Source organism: Opisthocomus hoazin, chromosome 16 (genome assembly GCF_030867145.1).
Source record: "Opisthocomus hoazin isolate bOpiHoa1 chromosome 16, bOpiHoa1.hap1, whole genome shotgun sequence".
Lineage (NCBI taxonomy): Eukaryota > Metazoa > Chordata > Aves > Opisthocomiformes > Opisthocomidae > Opisthocomus > Opisthocomus hoazin.
The window spans coordinates 17,980,774-18,000,643 of record NC_134429.1 but is presented as its reverse complement, the minus strand read 5'-3'; the positions used below and the strand labels follow the sequence as shown (position 1 = coordinate 18,000,643).

The 19,870-nt window shown below is 50.7% G+C and overlaps 1 protein-coding gene across 9 annotated transcripts in view; it reads right to left on the bottom strand.

The window, feature by feature from the left end:
- Positions 1-19,870, bottom strand: part of SAMD11 (sterile alpha motif domain containing 11) — a 187,930-nt gene that overhangs the window by 44,083 nt on the left and 123,977 nt on the right. For all 9 annotated transcript variants that reach the window (XM_075437113.1, XM_075437116.1, XM_075437115.1 and 6 more), the window contains one exon: positions 14,314-14,438. In XM_075437113.1, the coding sequence (XP_075293228.1) occupies positions 14,314-14,438 (125 nt within the window). The remainder of the gene's footprint in view (positions 1-14,313; positions 14,439-19,870) is intronic.

The following is a 19,870-nucleotide window of genomic DNA, read 5'->3' as shown; positions in this document are numbered from 1 at the left end:
GCTTACCACTCACCCTGCCAACACGTGCCCTCTTACAGGACCCCATACTCCAAATTCTTCCCTTTACACCCCCATGCCATTCCTCCACCCGTTCTCCGCACTCACACACAAAGAGCCAGGGCTGTGGTTGGAGGCACCAGGATGGGAGCATCCACGGTCCATCTCCCCCAACTCTGCAGCAGCAAAACCACGCATGTTTTGCAAAGGAGTTGGCAGCGTAGCTCCTGGATGTCTCGCCACCCTCAGAGACAGGCTGTGCGTTCAGAGTGCATCGCTGCTCACTGACCAGAAAGCCAAAAGACAGCTGTTTGCCCAGCCCACGCACCCGCCAAAGGCAACACTCCCCGCCTTAGACAGAGGATAGGGAGGGATGCTTGTGGGGGGCTTTTTGGTTTTGGCTACCCCCCCGCCACAATCCGTGCTCTTCCTTCCTCTCTCCTGCCATCTACAAAGCATTTCAGTTCAAAGGAAACCAAATCAGGGCAGTTTTTTAATATTAAAGCTGAAAATGAAAGACATTATCAGTAGAACTGTGATGTTACGAAGCCAGGCCAGGCAATCGTACGCGTCAGGCGTGCCAGTGGAAGCCCCAAGCGCACCGATCACTCACTGCCACCAGCGCGACGCAGCCCTGACCAGACAACCCCCCCAGGGCTCCCATGAAGGTCCCCAGATCCTGCCTTACATTCCAGGCTCCGGCCAGCCTGACAAGGCAGCACAGAAAGGGATCCCAGAGAGGTTTCTGGAAACAAAGACAAGTATTTTTCCCCAAAGATCTAGAAATCAAAGTGGGTTTCCCCTCCCCCTTTCATGTGAAGAAAAAGTCCAGCACTCACCTGCTGCAATTCTACAGTGAAACCTGACTAGAGACGGTCCAGGAAAGTAGGTCAGCTGGAGGAGGACAGCACTTCTGCCTCCATGCAGAAGCATCACTCAACAGCTTTGCAACCATAAAGCGGAAGGATGGGGATACGGCACCATAAAACAGGCTTGGGCACAAGCCAGGGCAACGCGGGGTTTATCTAATGACAGCCCTCTTTGGACCTGAGACACGCGGATCAGAGGCCAGGGGTGGAAATGTCACCTGGAAGTAACAGCGCTTTGTACTCCAGCGCTGCCTCTAATCCTCAGGCTCCCAGCACCCAGCCGAGCTGCGCGACCCAACAGTCATGTCCAGCAACACAGCTAAGAATCCCAAGCCTCAGTATCAGCTTTGAAGAGAGGACTTGGGAGCCTGCATCAGTTGGGAAGGTTGGAAAATCTTTCTCTATGGTTCCCCAAAGATGGAGGGACTTTATCTCCACTCTTCACAAGCGAATCTGCAGCAGAGAAGATGGGGACAATCTTTTTAGTAGAGACAGCAGTGACAGGACGAGGGGTGATGGTTTTAAACTAAAACAGGGTAGGTTTAGGCTAGATATAAGGAAGAAATTCTTTACAATGAGGGTGGTGAAACACTGGAATGGGTTGCCCAGAGAGGTAGTGGAGGCCCCATCCCTGGAAACATTCAAGACCAGATTGGACAGGGCTCTGAGCAACCTGATCGAGTTAGTGGTGTCCCCACTCGCTGCAGGGCGGTTGGACTAGATGACCTCTAGGGGTCCCTTCCGACCCAAACTTTCTATGATTCTACGATTCTAAGATGCACCAAGGACACACGCTGCACCAATGGCAGGGTGAGAACTGAGCCCACATCCCAGCGCCCGAGCACGGGGTTTCACGGGGAGAAGGGAAACGAACAGCTCTGAGGTCGTCACAAATTTTTGCCCTCCCAGTGTTGCTAAATGGGTGGACTACAGAAAGAGCTCCAACTACGGCCGAGGACTGCACCAGGTTTTTCCGCACAGTGTTATGCTATAGCACAACGGGGAGGGACCAAGACCTATCTCACGCTCCCGATCATCGGTTTTGCTCTGAAAGCTTCTTGGACCCAGAAGTCCTGAGTAAACAGAGAACTGCGCCAGTTTACATGGGAAATCACCCAGGCTCAGATAGCCAAGATCTAACGAGAAGAGAGTCTGTTTTTCACCTCCTTTCACATTATTTTACGAGGAGGAAATCATCCTCCCTTGCTCTTAACTCCCCCATCAAACTTCGACCCTGGAGATGACAATTCTCACTGACCAGTCTGCAACGTCTTGGCAGCATCCCCGTTTACTCAGCCCTCCCCTTCCCTTCGGCACCAACCGGCTGCCACCACCCCGGAGCTCCAGCCCCGCCGCTCAGCCTGTTCCTGGGCCTGCAGGGACCCTGGAGACGGACTTCCCCAGCCATCGGCTTCTGCCTTTGTAAAGCAGCGGCACCAGCTTGCCGGGTCCCAGCAGGCCCGGAGCTGCTCTCAACAAAGGCTGGCGTACGAGGGGCCACGCGGTCGGCTGCGCGCAGCAGCGTGGGATCCGGCTGCGCATCGGCCCCAGCCCTTGCCAGCAGGAATCAATGGAACAAAGGGAGAGCGAAGCGCAAGGTCATGGGAATAACGGGCCATAATTTAACGGAGGGCAACGAGAACGGAAAAAAAATTATTGGGGAAGCTGGGGGAAGGGAAGCAGGGGGCTTCTGGGACTTGGGATTCTACAACAATACAAGTGCATGCCAGCTCACGGGGCAGGGTTAGTTCTAGCAAGGAAGGGGGAAACACTGCTGGATCTCTGCAAAGGGGACGTTGAACCAGCTGCCAAATAAAGGTGGCATCCTCCTGCCAGCAGGTCAGCTTCGTAGCTTTAGGGACACGGCAGGCAGACGGCTTCAAACCTTAGCTACTGCACTGGGTTATCTCGTTGTGCCTTTATGTCTCCACATCTACATCTATTTGTTGGTTGTCATTTAGGTTCAGATTGCACGCTCTCCAGGGCAGGACGCATCCTTTCGCTAGCTGCTGTACCAGTCATATTAGCACGAACAGTACGAACAGCAGAGCAAGCTGGGCACTCCTGGCTCAGGACTGTCCCTGGTCTAGGCCAAGGTATCTGCAAACATTCCCCAAGCATCATGCTTCCAGTTCCCTGTGACAAGAGGCTCTTGGAAACACGAAGAAAAGCAGGAAATGAAGGGGAGGAAGGAATGGGACACACTAGTGGTCTCTTACTACAAAGCAAGGTGGACGCAATATCGAGTAATCAAAGGTTTTTCTCTTTCCTGCTCAGTTTAAGGGAACTTAACTTCGGCAGACTGGCTGTGCAGTCACTCCTCTCAACAGCTGAGCAGGAATTCCAACAGGCAAGAGTCAGTGACCACCACCCACTGATCTGAAAGCATGATGTAGTAAGAAGCACCCCAAAGGCAGGCCTAGTATCACTACAACCTTCCTAAACGTCAGTTAACTGCGGCGTACAGGAAAGCTGCGGGAGCACGCAACAAGACAGTAGTTGAGTAGATGGATTCCCAAAGCATAACATGCCAACCACCCTTCCCCAGGCTCGAGAAGGAGCCTGCATCTCCTTTCTCAGCTCCAACCACTTGGCCACCTGCCCTTCCTCCTACCACGCAAACAGTCTCCTGCTGCTTCCCACCTTCTTGTGCTGGCTCCATTTGCCTGGCTGGAGCTCAGCTCCTGAAAGGACTGCCCAATATTTCAGTTCCCAAGGAGTGAAACAGAGGGAGGTGCAGGTCACGCTGGAGCCATCCTCCTGTCTGTCTGTAACGAGGCTGTTTATTAGGGAAGGTGCACCAACATCCCCTTGTCTCCCAGACTCGTACAAAATTCATTTTTACAGCATGTACCAAGCCACAGAAAGATGGTAAATATTCATAGTATGAAAAACACTCATGGAAAGGATACACTGCACTTAAGAGAGAGATCTGAATTAATTTTATGTGCTGCAGAGAGGCTTTTTAGCAACTGCAAACTTGTGAATCCCCACTCTCTTCCAGAAAAGATTTAAAGAAGGAGGCTGGGAGGGTAGGCTGGAAGTCCAGGCCTTCTGGAGACTCACCTTCCAGCTCTGGAAAGGAGCACGTTCCAGTGGGTAAGATAGGAGAAGGGGGAAGCTGGTTAAATCAGAAGACTTAAGTACGGTTCCAATAAGGATCAGCTTTTGCTTGAAGGGACCGCAAACCTCTCGGGCAAAGGTCGTGGCCTCAATTTATATATCTGCAATAAAAAACCCTACGAAAACTGGCACCATTCCTCTGACACAGATACCTCTCTCAGCACTGGGGAATGCCACACGACACCCAAGCGTGCCAAAAGGTGGGGCAGGCAGCGGGGCAGGGACAGCACTCGCATCTCCCTGTGGGCTCCTAGGGCTGAATCCACGGGTGGTCTGTGCCAGCAGCCTGGAATTCCCTCCAACGCTCAGGACAGCTACTCCACCTCCTCCGGCTGCTCCTGCTGCAAGCCTCCCAGCATTTCTTTAGAAAAGCGAACGCTGAAGACAGTGATTTCCAGCAGAGCTGCTGGTGGTGCTGTACCCTTAGCACCATTTAAATGTCCGATTGCACTCATTCAGCCCCTGAAAAAAACAGCGCTCCTCCAGCCCGTGACAGCTTTGACAGCCAGACTCCTTAATTCCTTTTTCTTATTCCCTTAATCTGTCATCTTTATCAGGCTGGGGAAGTGCCAGGCAGCATGCAGGAGCCCCGGCCCCGATCAATCTCCACATTACAGCTGACAGAATGGTGCTAATAACTTATTGATCTAATGTTTGCCAAGCCCCACTGGGGCTGAAAGGCTGCCATTGATTGGCTTGAGGGAAGGAGCCTCTCAGCTGAGAGCAGAGCGGAAAGCCTTCAAATTGTCTTCTTCCCGAGGAGCCTGGAGATGGAGGGAGGGTGGGGAAGTGAGAACAGGGAGGAGGACAAGGGAACTAAAGAAAGGAAGAGAAATGGAAAGGGAGAAGGGTGAGTATGTGAGATGGGGATTAAGAATGGAAAAGGAAGGGGTAAAAAAGGGTTTGAGAACCAAAGAACTGCAAGGAGGAAGGAAAACAGCAGGAAAGGGGAGAAGAGCAAAGAGAAGAAAAGGAATCGAGAACAGACAGACCACGCAGAGATGAAAAATTAATGGAACAGGCAGTTGACCCTCTTCTTGCTCACAGTAAATCATTAATAAAATCTTTCCAACTCCCAGCCCTCCATCCTAGGACAGCTCCTCCCAGGCCTGTTCCTGTCTGACATAAAGCACGGGGCACTGCTGACTCCCCTGACCACGTCTGAAACCACAAGCTTGCATCTGGGGAGAGGGCGTCGTTAGGACAGTTCCAGTTGAATCTCCCCCACAGCAACACACACGCAGCTCAGCCCTTGAGAATCCCCACCCATCTCCTTGATTTGCACTGAAGAGGCTAAGAACTGTAGAAAGTCACCAGACACGCTTAGCAGAGGGTAAGGAGGTGAGGGTCTTCACCGTGGCCCTGTGGGGAATCCTGGGCTTACCTGTACACGCAGAGACCACAGGAGGGGAAAAAAACCCCAAGCACACGACCTCTCACAAATTACAGTAATGGTTATTGTCTTCTTCCCCATTTACCCTAGATCAGCCCTGGGCAGGCCAGTTTTGCCAAAGGATCCACGTGTTGGAGCAGTGCCGTGAGGCAGGGACCGAGCTGGCAGAGCTTTGAGAACAGGCAGTCATGGTCCCACGCTACCCTGGCAGGTTTGCCTGCCCCGGGCTCTAAAGGCACACGGCTCATCGCGGTCAGGCCTGTTTTCCTGGTGGACTTCTCTCAAGTCTGTCAGTCCAAAAGGCTGAGTCAACGTTTTCATGTGCCTCCTCCAACACATCTCTCCCACACCCCTTTCTCTTCAGCAGGACTTCTCCTTCACTTCCATCAGAGACCTCATGAAGCTGTGAGCCACAGAGCACCCTGCTGATCTCTTGAAAGAAAGGAGGAGCGAGCAGCAGCTCAATGCCTGCTACCCGGGCATCTAATCCCACCACCAGCTTTCCAGAAATCCAGCTGCAAGGAGCTTGGGGCAGGGGGGGGAAGCACAACGGGACACAGCGTCACCCCTGCAGCACAGCAAGAGCAGAAGGCTGGGCTCTGCAGGACTAAATCCACAGCATCCAAACCTGACGACACAGACACACACGCAGGCACTGGAGGAGGAACAGTGTCAAAACCCTGGCTCTGAAGAATCGGCTTGACTTGTGGCAGGGTCAGGAGCAGAGACTCGCTGCCTCCACTCCTCGTGCTTCCACCCAAGAGTGGACAAGTCAGGTGCCACATTACAATCTGTGCTGGATTTCTATGTATAACATCAGCGAGATGTCACCGCACCAGTGATTTGTTTTCAGCTCTTTACTAGCTGCCTGCAAGGCACCTGGGAAAGGAGGTGGAAGCAGGGAGTGGGGAAAAGGATATTTTTGGAAGCAGGATAATCTTGCTCTTCCTAGAGCTGCAAGGAAAGGAAGAAAGAGTTGGTGTCCATTTCAGTTTTGAGGCTGCAACATGCAGTGGCCGTGAGTTTGGTGGCTGCTCCAACTGCCAGAGTGACAGACAGACAGACATTGTCCTGACTATGGCCAGTCTGCCCTGTTCCTGGAGGAGGCCAAGCAGCTTCGGCTGCCATGGCCAGCCCTGTCCAGCTGTGACACTCCTGTCCTACATATGAGGGAGATACACCTTGAAACACCTTCCCAAAGGCATTTGCAGAGCCATCCTACAAGCATCCTGCTGCCAGGAACAGGTGTCCAACCCCTGCCAAGAGCAAGGTTTACTGAACTCCAAGAACAGGGCACTAAACCGCCTCGGCTCTTTCTCCTCGCCAAGAATAAACCCTTACCACTCACACCAGCAAAATCCCACGCGCTAACCTACGCTGCAAGCGCAGCTGCAGGGCACGGCAAAAGGGAAGGGCTTCCATGTTGGGCTTTCCCATGTTTCCTTCACCTCCCAAGACCTCCGTTTGCATCACAAAAGGATGCTGGTTACCTCCCGCTCCCACAAGGCTTCAGATGAAAGAAAAACTAACTTAAATAGAGCACAAAGAAATGACAGTCCTCCAGATCCAAGCCCAGAGGATGAATGGCACTGACAGAGCCTAGAGCCTCACGCTGCCGAGGTAAACTACTGCCCTTCATGGTAAAACACGTAAACAAATGTGGCTGGGCTTACAACTCCTAGATGCCCATTTGGTGCTGATTTTCTGCTCAATTTCAGGCAGCAGTTCAAGAAAGGCTTCTGCTTTTTGTTGTTGTTGTTTGGCTTTGTTAAATGAAAACATGTCTGCATCCTAGCTCATTATCACACGCTCAGGAAACAGCCGTGCACTGTGATTCTGTCTCTAAGCATTAGCTGTAACATCCCTGATCCCAATTCTTTTTCACCCCCAATATTAACTCCTCTTTAGCAGAGGAAAGCTCTAGGTCTCAGCGCAAAGCCAAATGAAGTCACTGTGAAGCCCTCCACGGCGGGCTCACAGAGTTCAGGGATAGGCAGTGAGATAACTAGTGTGATCAGCTACAGATCCAGGTGCGGGAGCTACAAGCACTGCCTTGTCAATAAAAATTCCAGGACCAATTTTTACATGTGAATCTGTTTAGAGTTCACTCCTGCAATTTCTGCTTCTCCCTTGCTTAGTCAACAGAGCACTGAGCGGAAAGAGGAGACAGGAGCGTTGATACAGAAGAACAAATAACCTCGCAGAGAGGAGAGAGAGATCTCTCTTTCAGGATGTTTTTGAGACATGTAGAAGAACGATGCTCTTCCACGACTGCAAAAGCATCAAGCATACATGGCCTCCAGTGGAGCAGGACTTCTAAAGCCGGGCTCCTCAAGGGACACAGATGCCACATTCTCCCTATCTCGGGGCTCCTCAAGGGACACAGATGCCACGTTCTCCCTATCTCGGGGCTCCTCAAGGGACACAGACGCCACGTTCTCCCTATCTTGGGGCTCCTCAAGGGACACAGATGCCACGTTCTCCCTATCTCGGGGCTCCTCAAGGGACACAGACGCCATGTTCTCCCTATCTTGGGGCTCCTCAAGGGACACAGATGCCATGTTCTCCCTGTCTCGTGGGATTTCCACAGGAATCACTGTAGGTTAACACGCAGCTACATTGGTCACTGAGGACACCACTGCTCCGAGGCGAAGGCTCTCAGGGTTTGTCATCTCCCCCACATTGACCAACAACCCCTAGAAAAAGCCCAGGCTCTCTGGGAGCCCCGCAACATTGGAAAGCTGGCCTTCTGCTGCTTCCCACACCATGGCCAAAGCAGCTTCTAGTCACCGGGGAAGGGGTCTTTAACCCAGGCACAGTTCCAAATGTTATATGCAGAGCCCTAACAAATGGCTTGCTGTTTGGAGGGAGACCTGGTATTCTGCCATGCCTCCACTGAGTGCCCTCCCTCAGACAGTATTCAGACATCAGGCCAACTCCCTCTAACCACGAGGGGCAGAAGCAAGAGAGGGACGATCTACCCACCTTCCTCTAGCATCAGTCAGCCTGATCCCTCCACTTCTATCCACGCAAAGAAGTCCTACTGCAACTGGAAAGTCATGATCTGTGGTGCTGCAGAACAGAGGGTATTTGAGGAGACAAAGAGGAGAAATTCACAGGATTTTTGCAGGAGAGAAATTACTTAGGGCCTTGGGACCAGGACTCTAGCGCAACATGCTTGTTCAAATGCTAAAGCAGCGTGCAAAGCACACACACACACACACACACAAGGGAGAAGGCACCCACACCTTCTCCACGAGCCATGGAGCCCCGCAAGGCCTCCTCTATCCTCCCCCACCCCACGCACGCCCTGGCAGACTGCATTAGCCAAACTGGATAGAGGGGATTGGACTTGTTTACAGACACACCGCTGCCTGCTTAAAGGGCCTCTAAATCCGTGTTTGATGTGCAAACCGTCAGCTTTGCTTCTGGGCCTTTGTCAGGCAGCACTGGCTCTGCTCATCCTCGTGTGCGTCTCTCCCTCCCAATTAAGACTAAAAGCGCCTTGTGCCATCATCCGCTCTCAAGGTAAGCCCCTCCGCAGTGCCAGCAGGTACCCTGCCTCGCCTTTATCCGATCCATTTGGAAACGACTTTTGTATTCTCCTTAGGCTCCTCGCCTGCCCTCCCCTCCCACAGGCGCGCTCCCCCTGAGGCATTTGGGCATCCTTGCTCTACCTTCGCAGGTGCTGTTAAGCCTCTTGCTGCATCTCACCAAGGCAGGCTGCCTCTCTATATTCCTAATGAAGTACAGACCCCATTATACGTACTTTTCCTTTCCTCCTCCATTTGCCATATTATATCCCCATCGTGACCGCAATTCAATTAGCACCAAGGAAAGTGTTCTCCAGCATTTTCCGCTGCAGAACACCACCAGAAGGGAAGGACGCAGCAGAAAATCAAGTCCAAAGGGTCAAGAGAGGAGAGACCATTCACCTTTCCTAGGTGAAGTGGCCTGGGAGCTCTGGGCATCACCAAAGCTTATTTTTCCAGGTAGCAGTCCTGCAGACTGTCAGCACTTGGGTGAAGTGGCTTACCTCTCTTCTCTGCAAAGCGTTTATCTCTCTGGACAAAAGCCAACCTTACCTCTCAGCAGCTGGATTAGCTAGCTCCAGGTTTAAAAAAATATACAAAAAAAAAAAAAAAAGGTCCAACACTGGCCAGAAAAGTAGGAGGAGATTACACCCAGCAGCTGGATATAAACCCAGTGTAGAGAGAACTCAGATTTCAAAACAGGAGCTCGATATCATTCTAATCAATAAACAGAGCTGGCAGAGAGGCGAGCACCCTTCCTTCACTCTACATCCTCTGCTCCTCCACAAGAATCTACTGCTCTTTCAATCTGTGTTGGAAACAGCGCACATCTGCACACTCAAAATTTGCACAACCATTTGGTGAATGGACATTTATCCGGGGACCACAGAAAACAGTGCTCTCTGTTTCGCAAGCACAAGCATCTCCACAACCAGTTGCAGAGACAGACAGTGAAAGCAGGGGTGGCAGAAGCTTCCTATTCTTGAAAGTCTGAGGACATGATCCTGTCAACCTGGATGAGAAGGAAGAAAGAACAGTGCGAAAGGGCGCGGGTGCGTAAAATCCTAACCCAGTGAGCTGGATTTCCTCAGCCAGTTCAGAATTCAGAGTTACAAACCAGGCAGCTCTTCCCGAAACCCAGCACCCCCTGGGACCTGAGGAAATCCAAGTGCATCAGTGGTCATTGTCATAAATCTGCAGTGCTGCAGGAGCCAGCCCAACGCACGCAAGCTTCCTCCGTGATTAAGCGATCGCTGTAATACCTTAAGGTCCCCAGTGGGCCCCGAGCGGCGAGACGCAGCGAACGTGCACCACACACATAGGAATATCTCAATCATTGCCACAGCTGACGGTGGCTCCGAAGCCAATCGATAGGGCAATTAGATTTTATCAGCACACGTCTCTCGGCCCCTCACTTCTGCTGTCGTTGCAAAAGCCTCAGTTACCCCCGCCAGCTCCGGGTCTCCAGGTGCCTTACTGAGAAGCACTGGCTGGAGCAGGTTTTCACTTTTTTGGGTAGATTTTTGCTGTTGGTATGTGTTATTTCCTTTAAAGGCCCGGTATCAGGGGACAGTTCAAACGTGAGTTAAGCTGTCGGCTATTCTTATCCAGACATCTCGCTTCAGTACACACACTAGCAGGGGGAACACCACCCCCAAATCTCTCCTGTGCTGAACCTCTAGAAGTAGGCTATAATCCACGTCTATGCCATACTGTCACAGCGCAACACCACCACAGAGGTCCAGCAGAGAAGTGAGGGGGGACAAGACAAGACGCTGAGCTCTGCTGCTCAGGCATCATTTGATCATCTTGGGAAAATTTGCCTTTCTGTGCCCTCGTTGACTCCCGCACCTCTGCAACGTACTCGAAAACCGGTGCGAGGCATTATGCATCTCGTCCAGCATTGCTGATGAAACTTTACTTGCTGGACACATAACCACCACCCTTTGCCCTTTATCACTGTAGCCTAGCAGTAACAGTCTTTCATTTTTTTATGACAAGTGTATTTCCAAAGCACTGTAGCTCTCAGATTTCCTAGCCCAGATTTCTGTAGACATGAAACTTCCCAACACGTCACGATCACTACCCCAGTCTTAATCACACCGAAGTGACGCAACGGATAGCACAGCCATTTCTTTTTGATGAATCCAGACTCGTCATAGCTCTTTGGGTCTCACAAGATCCAAAATAGATTGAATTCTTGTGTGCCAGCTATCCCAAGCCCTAAGACTGCACCTCCTTCTAGGCTTATTGTTCCAAACAGCCAGTGCCCACCACTGTGGGTTATTACACCCACTGAGATGGGTTATTAAATCCTTTTCTAGTCAGGGCCAAATCCTGTCCGAGTCTTTGCAGACCCAGCTATTTTCTACGTCTTCCAGCTTCCACTGTCCCAAACTAAGCTCTTCAGTTTCTCTGTTCCCAAACATAACCATCACCATTGACATAAAGTGACCTGTTTTCACTTCAAAATTATCCATAAGCCTTCCAAGGTTATTAATATCAGTGCTGCTCTTCCAACCAAAGGTTTTATGTGTTCCAGCAATACCTTAGTCTCTTCAGCCCCTTTTGACTGAAAATCTAGCTTGAGCCCTGACCCTAGTCTCACCCATCTCCCAGAACTCACAAAAGCCCCAGAACTAACCATAAGCCATTAGTTTCCATTAGTTTCAGCCCCTTTCTGCATTTCAAAGACCGTTAAAGATCTAGTAATACTTCTGATTTTCCAGTCCATGCTGTTCAAAAACTATAGTACCGCCTCTAATCCTGGTTTAACTACAAATCAAGTAATTCCCTCACAGAATTCACCATAAACCAACCAACCCTGCCAACTTCAACCCTCTTCTTAACCCCACGGGCCCCGCAATAATCAAATCTCTTCCATTCGTGTTATCTTTCTTCTCAATCCTCTACTTAGCCTCAGCCATAGCCAAGAAACCACACACGCTTCTGAACCCTGTTTTAGCAGTGTGCCCTCACCCCTCCTCCTGCCCGCGCTGAATTTGCAGCTGTAGCTGCAGAGCAGCCTCCGGAGGGCTCAGCCTCTGCCGTCGGCGACTGCATGCCTCGCTGCAAACCACACACGCTACACCAGCAACAGCAAACATTTCAGCAGCAGACTCCAGCTTACCCTGAGAGCACCGCAGCTTTACAGTCCTGAGTGACACGGGAGTTTTTGAACATGTTGGCATGAACATCTCTTACTCAGCACTGTCCACCTCCACACGCCTTTTTGCGGGCGAGATTCTCGTAACCCAAGCACACAGTACTGTTCTCAAAGGCAGACAGTGCAAACAGCAGACAGCTGGGGGCACATTGCTTTTTCCCTTCTTGCTGTAACTAAGTGGTTTAAACAACAGCCAGTCTTTTAGGCTAACCCAACACTAACTCTCTTAAAATTCTACGTGTAGGAATCAGCTATACCATTCTCCCCCTCCACCCCTACCAGTAAAAACAAACAGAACCAAGACATAAAGCCCATAATCGGCATCAGCTACAAATCCCAGCACATTTTCCTTCTGTTCCCTTGACTTCCATGTCCGGGAGGTGGTGACATAGGTACCAGCCCAACACATGCTTTAAAGTCAGAGCTGGCAGGTTCTGCGTAGACTTTGGCAAATGAGTCTTCCCTTAATCAAACAAGCACGTAGAGTGAGCTGGCTTTGGACAGCGGGGAAAAACCAGAGTTAAACCATCCCTGGGGAGTTGTGACAACGACCTTTCTCCCTTTAGATACCTAATCTCCCATCATCCCCCCCCACCTATTCTTTTGCTGGTCAACTCTCGTTAGACACACCAAATCTATTATGTCCTCAACAGCTCTGCCACTTGCTTGGTGGCCTCTCGTGTGAATGAGCCCTCTTCTCTTTCATTGCTCAGACTTTCATCGAGGTCAAGCACTGCTACATGTGTGCGGTGCCTATGTTTTATATTTCTTACTGTTTCTTATGGTTAAGCCAACCAGAGAAGCTCAAACAGAAATTCTAACAAATAAGAATTAGGACTTCTACACCTAATCTTTTCTCCTGCTTAACACCGATGGAAATCAGAAGTACCCTTTGCACCTCTGGAATGCTATGGTTCTCAAAGAATTTCAGCAACGCTGATCAAGCCCAGCAGTTTCTCTGTAAAGCAAACAATATTAAAAACCATTTTAACATACGGAGTCAGCTGAGACATATAGACTCCAGCAAGCTCATACAGAAAACTGTATCCACCTCTCTGTCCAGTTTGGCTCTTAGAGCTGTGTAGGACAAGCGGCTGTGGAGACTGGTTAATGAAGAAAATACGGAGATTCAGCTGTGAAAGCACAGACTGGGAGCTGCCCATGGCTGCTTTACAGACACAGCACAAATCCCCCAGTTCAGCACAACACATACACAGGATGGAACACTTCACTGCAAAAGCAGTACACCGGTACAAATTTCACTGCAGGCAGGAGGAACCTTTCTGGAAAGGGGTCAAGCCTCACGCAAAAGGCAAACCAGGCACTCGCCATGTTACTGAACATCCTCCAAAGACATTCCCAGAGCGTACTGGATGTGGTGTTTCCTTCAGATCCAGGGTTCAGTTACACAGTCAATAGAAAGACTTACAAGAAAATATGAACAAAACCACCAACCTACAGATTTGCAGGAAAGGCCTGCATTAACATACTCTGAGAGATCCAATTCTGATTTGGAAGGACAGGGATCGCTCAGTATACAAACTAGCATAACTCCCAGTTTTTGCTCAACTTTTCTTTATAATCAAAGGCCAATCATAGATTCCACAAACAACAAGCAGATCTCTAATCTATTACCAGTGCCTCGCCTGCTGACTGATGCGCATCTACCACCAAAGCACCCTTGCCCATAGCTCCCTTACTGACAGCCAGAGACGCACGGAGCAGGATCCAAGAGGAGCATTTCTGCTTTCACCATGTTCAGCTGAAACCAGGTGAACTCCCCAAAAAAGCCAGGTAGCACTACAAACCCAAACAATCACGCTCACAAAGGAGTTGGCAGGCGCAGAGGCAGCACGGGGAACCTCTGATTAATGAAATTACAAATCAAACCAAGCTCTCTGCAAGGCCTTTCTGCTTCACTTGACGCTAACCCTGGGGACATTTCACTTCTTTGCTGGCGCAAGCTCCTTTGCCAGTAGTTTAACACAGACCACTAGATTCGAGAATAACACAGGGCTGAGATCTCAAAAGGACTTTAACATCACCACGAAATCCTTTCCATGTTCATCTTTAGCCAGGATATTAAAAGCTTTCATATAACTCATTCCAAAGTGTAACGCAAACAGCCACAGAAAATACAGCTGCTGAAAAAAATGAACAAATGAGGGAGTTGAGAGAGAGAGGAGGCAAGTCAACGAACCCAGAGCCCCAGGACCCGCTCCGGCTGCTTACCTGCTGCTCCTAAGCCGACGTCGATGCTGTTTCTCTTGAATTCACAGCGGCTCTGGGTCTCTGGCATAACGAGTTGACGGCTCTGATGCAGGTTGGAGATGATAGTGGAAAGGTCGTTATCACGGCTGCAACAGAGCAGAAAAGCACCAAGTTAAGGAAATCCTATTTGCCACCACGTAATTGATTTTTGTGCGTATGAGCGTACGTGTGTGCGCACGCAAGATTCTGTTGTTTGCCCCCGACAGAGCTGTATTTCAAGCAAGGTTCTGCCCTCCTACCCACCAGGTTCCTAGGTAACCTCCTCTCGTTTTGGGGAGCGGAGACCGAGTGCAAAGCACTTCCCCAACAGAACTCTCATTTCCCATAAAGGACTCCGCAGCTGCCAGAGCTCCTGATTTCAGCTTTGCCAGATATAACTTGCGTGGGCCAGAACCTACATCTCAGATGGAAAAACTGAAAGTGTAGGAATTGGCAGATCTATTCCAGAATTAATAGGAAACTTGAACTGAAATAACTGATAGTTTTGTATCAGTTGCCACCCTTCTATTCTTAAAAAAAGTAAGTTTTTCCATTCCATCACCATTGGAACACAAGACTACTTTATTTACTTGAACAACAGTTTTTCCCAGAGAAGCCCACCACGAACCCGGACATCAGCATTTCTCAGAGCTGAGGATACAGATTTATTTACAAAACTCATTTTCAGTTCTTCACTCTAACAGATCCTGAAACAACGCGCTCTTCCTTCTGGGACAAGAGAAGGCATTAGAGCAGTTCAGCATTATTTTGCCTGTTATCCTTGCATCAGATTGCTGCTAAGTAGGTTAGTTTAGCCTTTTTTCTTTTTTTTTTTTCCTTCTGTGGAGAGGGAGAACATGAACACGAAAAGACATTCGCCGCAGCAGATACTGCAGTTCAGCTGGCAAATGCTTTCGCTTGCAAACCGCTATCCACTTGCAAAATATTTCTGAATAAATGATACACAAACACTGAAGAGGAAGAACAAGCTCGAACGTATACACGATACCAAATGGAAATTCTGGAATGTCTCCCTTTTGTTTGTTTGCAATATATGTTAAATCACCCACCCTTCTAGAACAAAGTGGTTGTCCCAAGCTAAATGTGGCTATTTTTCTTCCCCCCCCCCACCCCTTCTAAATGGAAGATGACAGCCAGAAGAACCAGAGACACTTGCAAAAAATTAGACATCTCAGAAATATTGCCCTCCCTCCCACATCCACAGCTCCCTCCCAGCCTCTACTCACATGACAAGTGCACCCAGTCTGTGCTGCTGGGACGCGCAGCACATGACCACCAACTCGCTGGTGCAAAGGAGGGTGTCCTCACCTGGGACCGGCAGGACAACGCGGAGGGCGCATTATCTGCAGAATTACCTAGCAATGATCTTCCTTTAAATATCCCCCTCTCCTCCCCCCTCACCTCCCCCCCACCTGCTGCACCCCCACCTCCAGGCTCTCAGCACCAGCACCAGGAGCGGATCTGCTCAACCGCTCCAGAGCGCCCAGCCCTAGCGCAGAAGCAGGGGCTAATCTGTCGTCTAGCTCTCCGCTAATCAGATAAGTTTATGACAGAAAGTCTTTAGACAGAGGTACTTTCAGCGGGCGTCTGGCTCCAGATTTTCGCAAGACGCAGCAGACAAGCACAGCCTCTCGTCTCGGCAGCCGCTGCCATGTTCCCTGCTGCTCCCCCCACCCCCAAACGCAGCAGTGAGATAGGATGCTCGGATCTCCAAGCCTTTGAGCACCCAGTGCATCTTCCTCCGCTAAACCAGTTCAGATTCCTCCTTATGCAAGCAGAAGGCTAATTACTTAAGCAAGCCCACAGGTGAGTGGGAAGCCCATTTCTCCTGTGCCAAGCAGTTTTGGGTCTTATCCTCTTTTAGCTGCCACCTTTAAGATGCATTATGCAAATATTTTGGTGTCTTAAGTCATTTATGGGATTAATGTGAAGTGATTATCAGTTCTTTTTAATCATGCCAATCAATAACTGGATGTCAGGGACAGAGGACAAATGCAGATAAACGCTGCCATCAGCACAATGCGCAGGAAAGGGCGGAGGAGATGAGCCAGAAGCACAGAGGGAGAAAGGCAGGGAGTAGGAAGAGAAAAATGGGATAATTACATCTTTGCGCCTGCAGAGTGTCTTGCATCCCAAAGCACCTCTGATATGTAAACATGCTAACGGAGCTACAAGAAGGAATTGGTTTATCCGCCACTAAAATGCAACTACATCTCTTTCTGGAAAAGAGCACAGCAACTCCATAACAGGACTTGATTCTCCGAAACGCAGAACACTGCAAGATACCCATTGTAAACTACAACCAGGAGATCTACATGTAAGGAAACACTGCCACACCAGAAGAGATAATTCTCTTCCCCAACAATCTCGTGTTTTAAGGGGATCTTCCATGGCCCTAAAATTAAAATCATCGTGGTATGCAAAGGTGTGTTAGCCAGTCGTAACGCCCCACACGAGCAGAGACCACAACAGATCCACTCCACAGGCTTTGAATTCAACTCCGTCCACCCACGCAGTTAGGCAGGATCGCAGGAAAACCTGACTTTGCTGGCATACCCCTGCACAAGGCACACGAACACCAAGGTGACATTGAGAGGAAAGGGAAGAAAGACTAAAGATACGGCAAACAGCCTGAGACAGCTTTTAATACATCAAACTGTTCCCAGGAGTTGTTGCTTTTGCCTTAGTGCACGGGAGGTTTGGAGCAGAGACTGCCCATTTGTTCTGGCTTGTTCTACACCTGGCAGAACAGGGGGTAGCTCATAGCTGGGGCTCAGGCTTTGTATGAGAAAAGAGAGGGAACAGTAACCAGAGCTTCTCATGAAAAGTTGAGATCCCTTTCTGCACAGGTAGAACAAAAAAACACCGCAGGCCAAGATGGCCCCAGCAAACTCAGCTGCACCCAGCTGCAGCCAGACTCCCGTGATTGCCTGGGCTCTCTACCAAGGGACACGCTGCAGAAAGCTCTGCTTACCCCACAGAGGACTTTCTGCCACCATGTTGGATCAACAGAATGAAACACCAGCTCTGGTTCTGCAGCTGACAACTCTGCCACCTCCACCTTAGCCGTGACTGCATCTGACAGTAAACAAACACCATTTTTACATGAGATCCTCCTGAACCTCCACAGAGCGAAGTCCAGCTAACTGCTTTCATCCCAACGCCATTTAATGAACCTAGTGAAAGTTTAACTTTTAATCGACTCTCAGTTCTTCAGATACTCCACCAGGTACTCAGTGTCTTAGCCAGGAAGAAGGGCTCTGCCCAACTACCAGCCATTTTTAGAAATTACCCTGCTTTCGCACGCTCGCTGCCTCAGGCTGCAGCACTGCAACCTGGCTCCCGACCCTGAAACCCCACTGCCCGCTGCTGGCTGGTCCCGCAGGGGGAGAAAAGACACAGCACTGCCACAGGCTTCGGCAGATCTGCCTGGTCCACTCACCAAAAGGTGCAAAACATGAGCTGTAACTCCAGCCTGGCCAAACTCCTCCACAACTCGGTCCTGCCCAGCCCCGAGGGGAACACCTCGGCCAAATCACACGGGCTGACACCAGCCCTACAACACAAGACAGACAAACATCTACCTCAGCTCTGCCACGTCCATTTGCCATAAAATTCAAGAAATAACCATCTGAAAAACTCAGCAAGCCACTCACCTCCTTCCGCAGCACCCCTCGCAGCACTCTGCCCTGGGCAGAGCAGCCGGTGGCCCAGGCACGCCCCAGCTCTGCGGGATGGGGAGCACCTGTGCTCCATCAGCACCCACACCTGTGCAGGGCCGGCCCTCCGCCCCCGCTGCCGGCTCCCTGCTCCCCCGTTCCTCATCCCCCACTCCTAACTGCTGGCTCCGGACTTTGGTGCCTTCATCCTGGAGAAGACGAAGCAGCAGCAACCAAAGCCCCTCTGGCTCTCGACGCACAGAGCCGTGCAAAGCGCGACCCGAGCAAGCAGCACAGCACAGGAACGAGACCCCCTCCCTCGGGCCAGGTCACAGGGCGTTCTCTGTGCGTTCAGCTCGCTCACAACACACGACAGTGTTCTCAGAAGACAGCAAGTCTCTTGGGAAGAGGCGTATTTGTTCCTCCGGGTTTACACACCACCTATCTTGCTCACAGGAATCCTGTCATATACGGAACAGGCAACAAATTCGTGGGGTCCAGTAGGCAGAGCCAATGCAGGACTGAAGATCCTTCCCTTGGAGGGAATACTGACGCCGTGAAAAGCCGGAATTGAAGACTCCGTAGTCGGCAGACTATGAAGCAGGGATTCTTTATTACGGCGCCGGGCACTCGGGGGATCCCTCCTCCAAACATTTGCACCGAAAGAACACACTTATAGGTATTTACGCTATGTTAACGTACACATTCATTACATTTGCAAGAAATGCTTATCATAGTTTTACTGAGAACTCATTAGCATATGGTAATGTCGGTCACGCATGTTTGTTTGGCGTCTCTCAGTGATCGGCGGGGTCTTCAGATTATCCTGCAGCCTCCTCATCTCTGCAGTTTGCATACCTGTTCTCCCAAGGCCCAGCCACTTAAAGGGATCATTCAGGAGTCCCTTACCTTGCAACCATCCCGTCCCAATTATTCACAAAGAACCAAGATTGTTTTGGTTGTGCAATGATTCTGACCACCTGAAGTGGTAACATCCCCTACATGATATATTTGTTACATTTACAGTTATCAGTACAACAAGGCAAAAGAATATCCAGCTTGCAGGACCTCAGGGCAAGATCCAGACCACGCACTTTGCGTACCAACCTACATGCAGCAATGCCCGAAACTCGGCTGCCTGGTCCGGCCCAGCGGCGAACGCAGCGGCAGGCAGGGACCTGTGCTCGCAGGGGGGGACACTGCAGCGGGTGCGACAGCGTCCCCTCCGCAGTCCTCAGCAGCAAAAGCACAATTCTTGCCCAACCTCAGCGGGAAGGAGCCCGCGCTCAGGGGACTGGGGAGGGCTGCTCCTTCCACGCCGAGGATTCCCCCTCGTGGGTGCCGACCCAGCCGTTCCACCCAGGTGCTCCCCGCAGCCCCAGCCGGGCAGCCACACGCCGCTGTTCCTTTGTCTGGCCTCCGCGCCGCTGCTGGGTGCCCGTTCACGCAGGCACTCCCCCATACACGCGCTGACACATGCACACACAATCAGATTAAAGGTCTGATCCCTTCCAGTAGCATAATATTATATTTTAAAAACCGGATTAGAGAAGGGGGCTTGAGCAAGATACAGATCTCCTGAAAGGTCAAGGAGGAGACAAACAGCCTTCTGTGGGGCTGCAGGTTGCCATGGCAACATTCAGTTTGCATGGGTTTTAGTAATTAATGGTTTGGGGACCCACAGTAACACAGGTATGCTTCCAGGCAGCAGGGCAACATGTTCTGGGGCATGACTGTCTGGGCACTTCCACCTCACAGCAGCAAGTTTGGCTCTGGCAGTAAAACGAGTACTGACTGTCAGGGATTCCAGGGGACATGTGGCTGGTTGGCCACATCCGGACTGGCTTTCAAACTGGGAC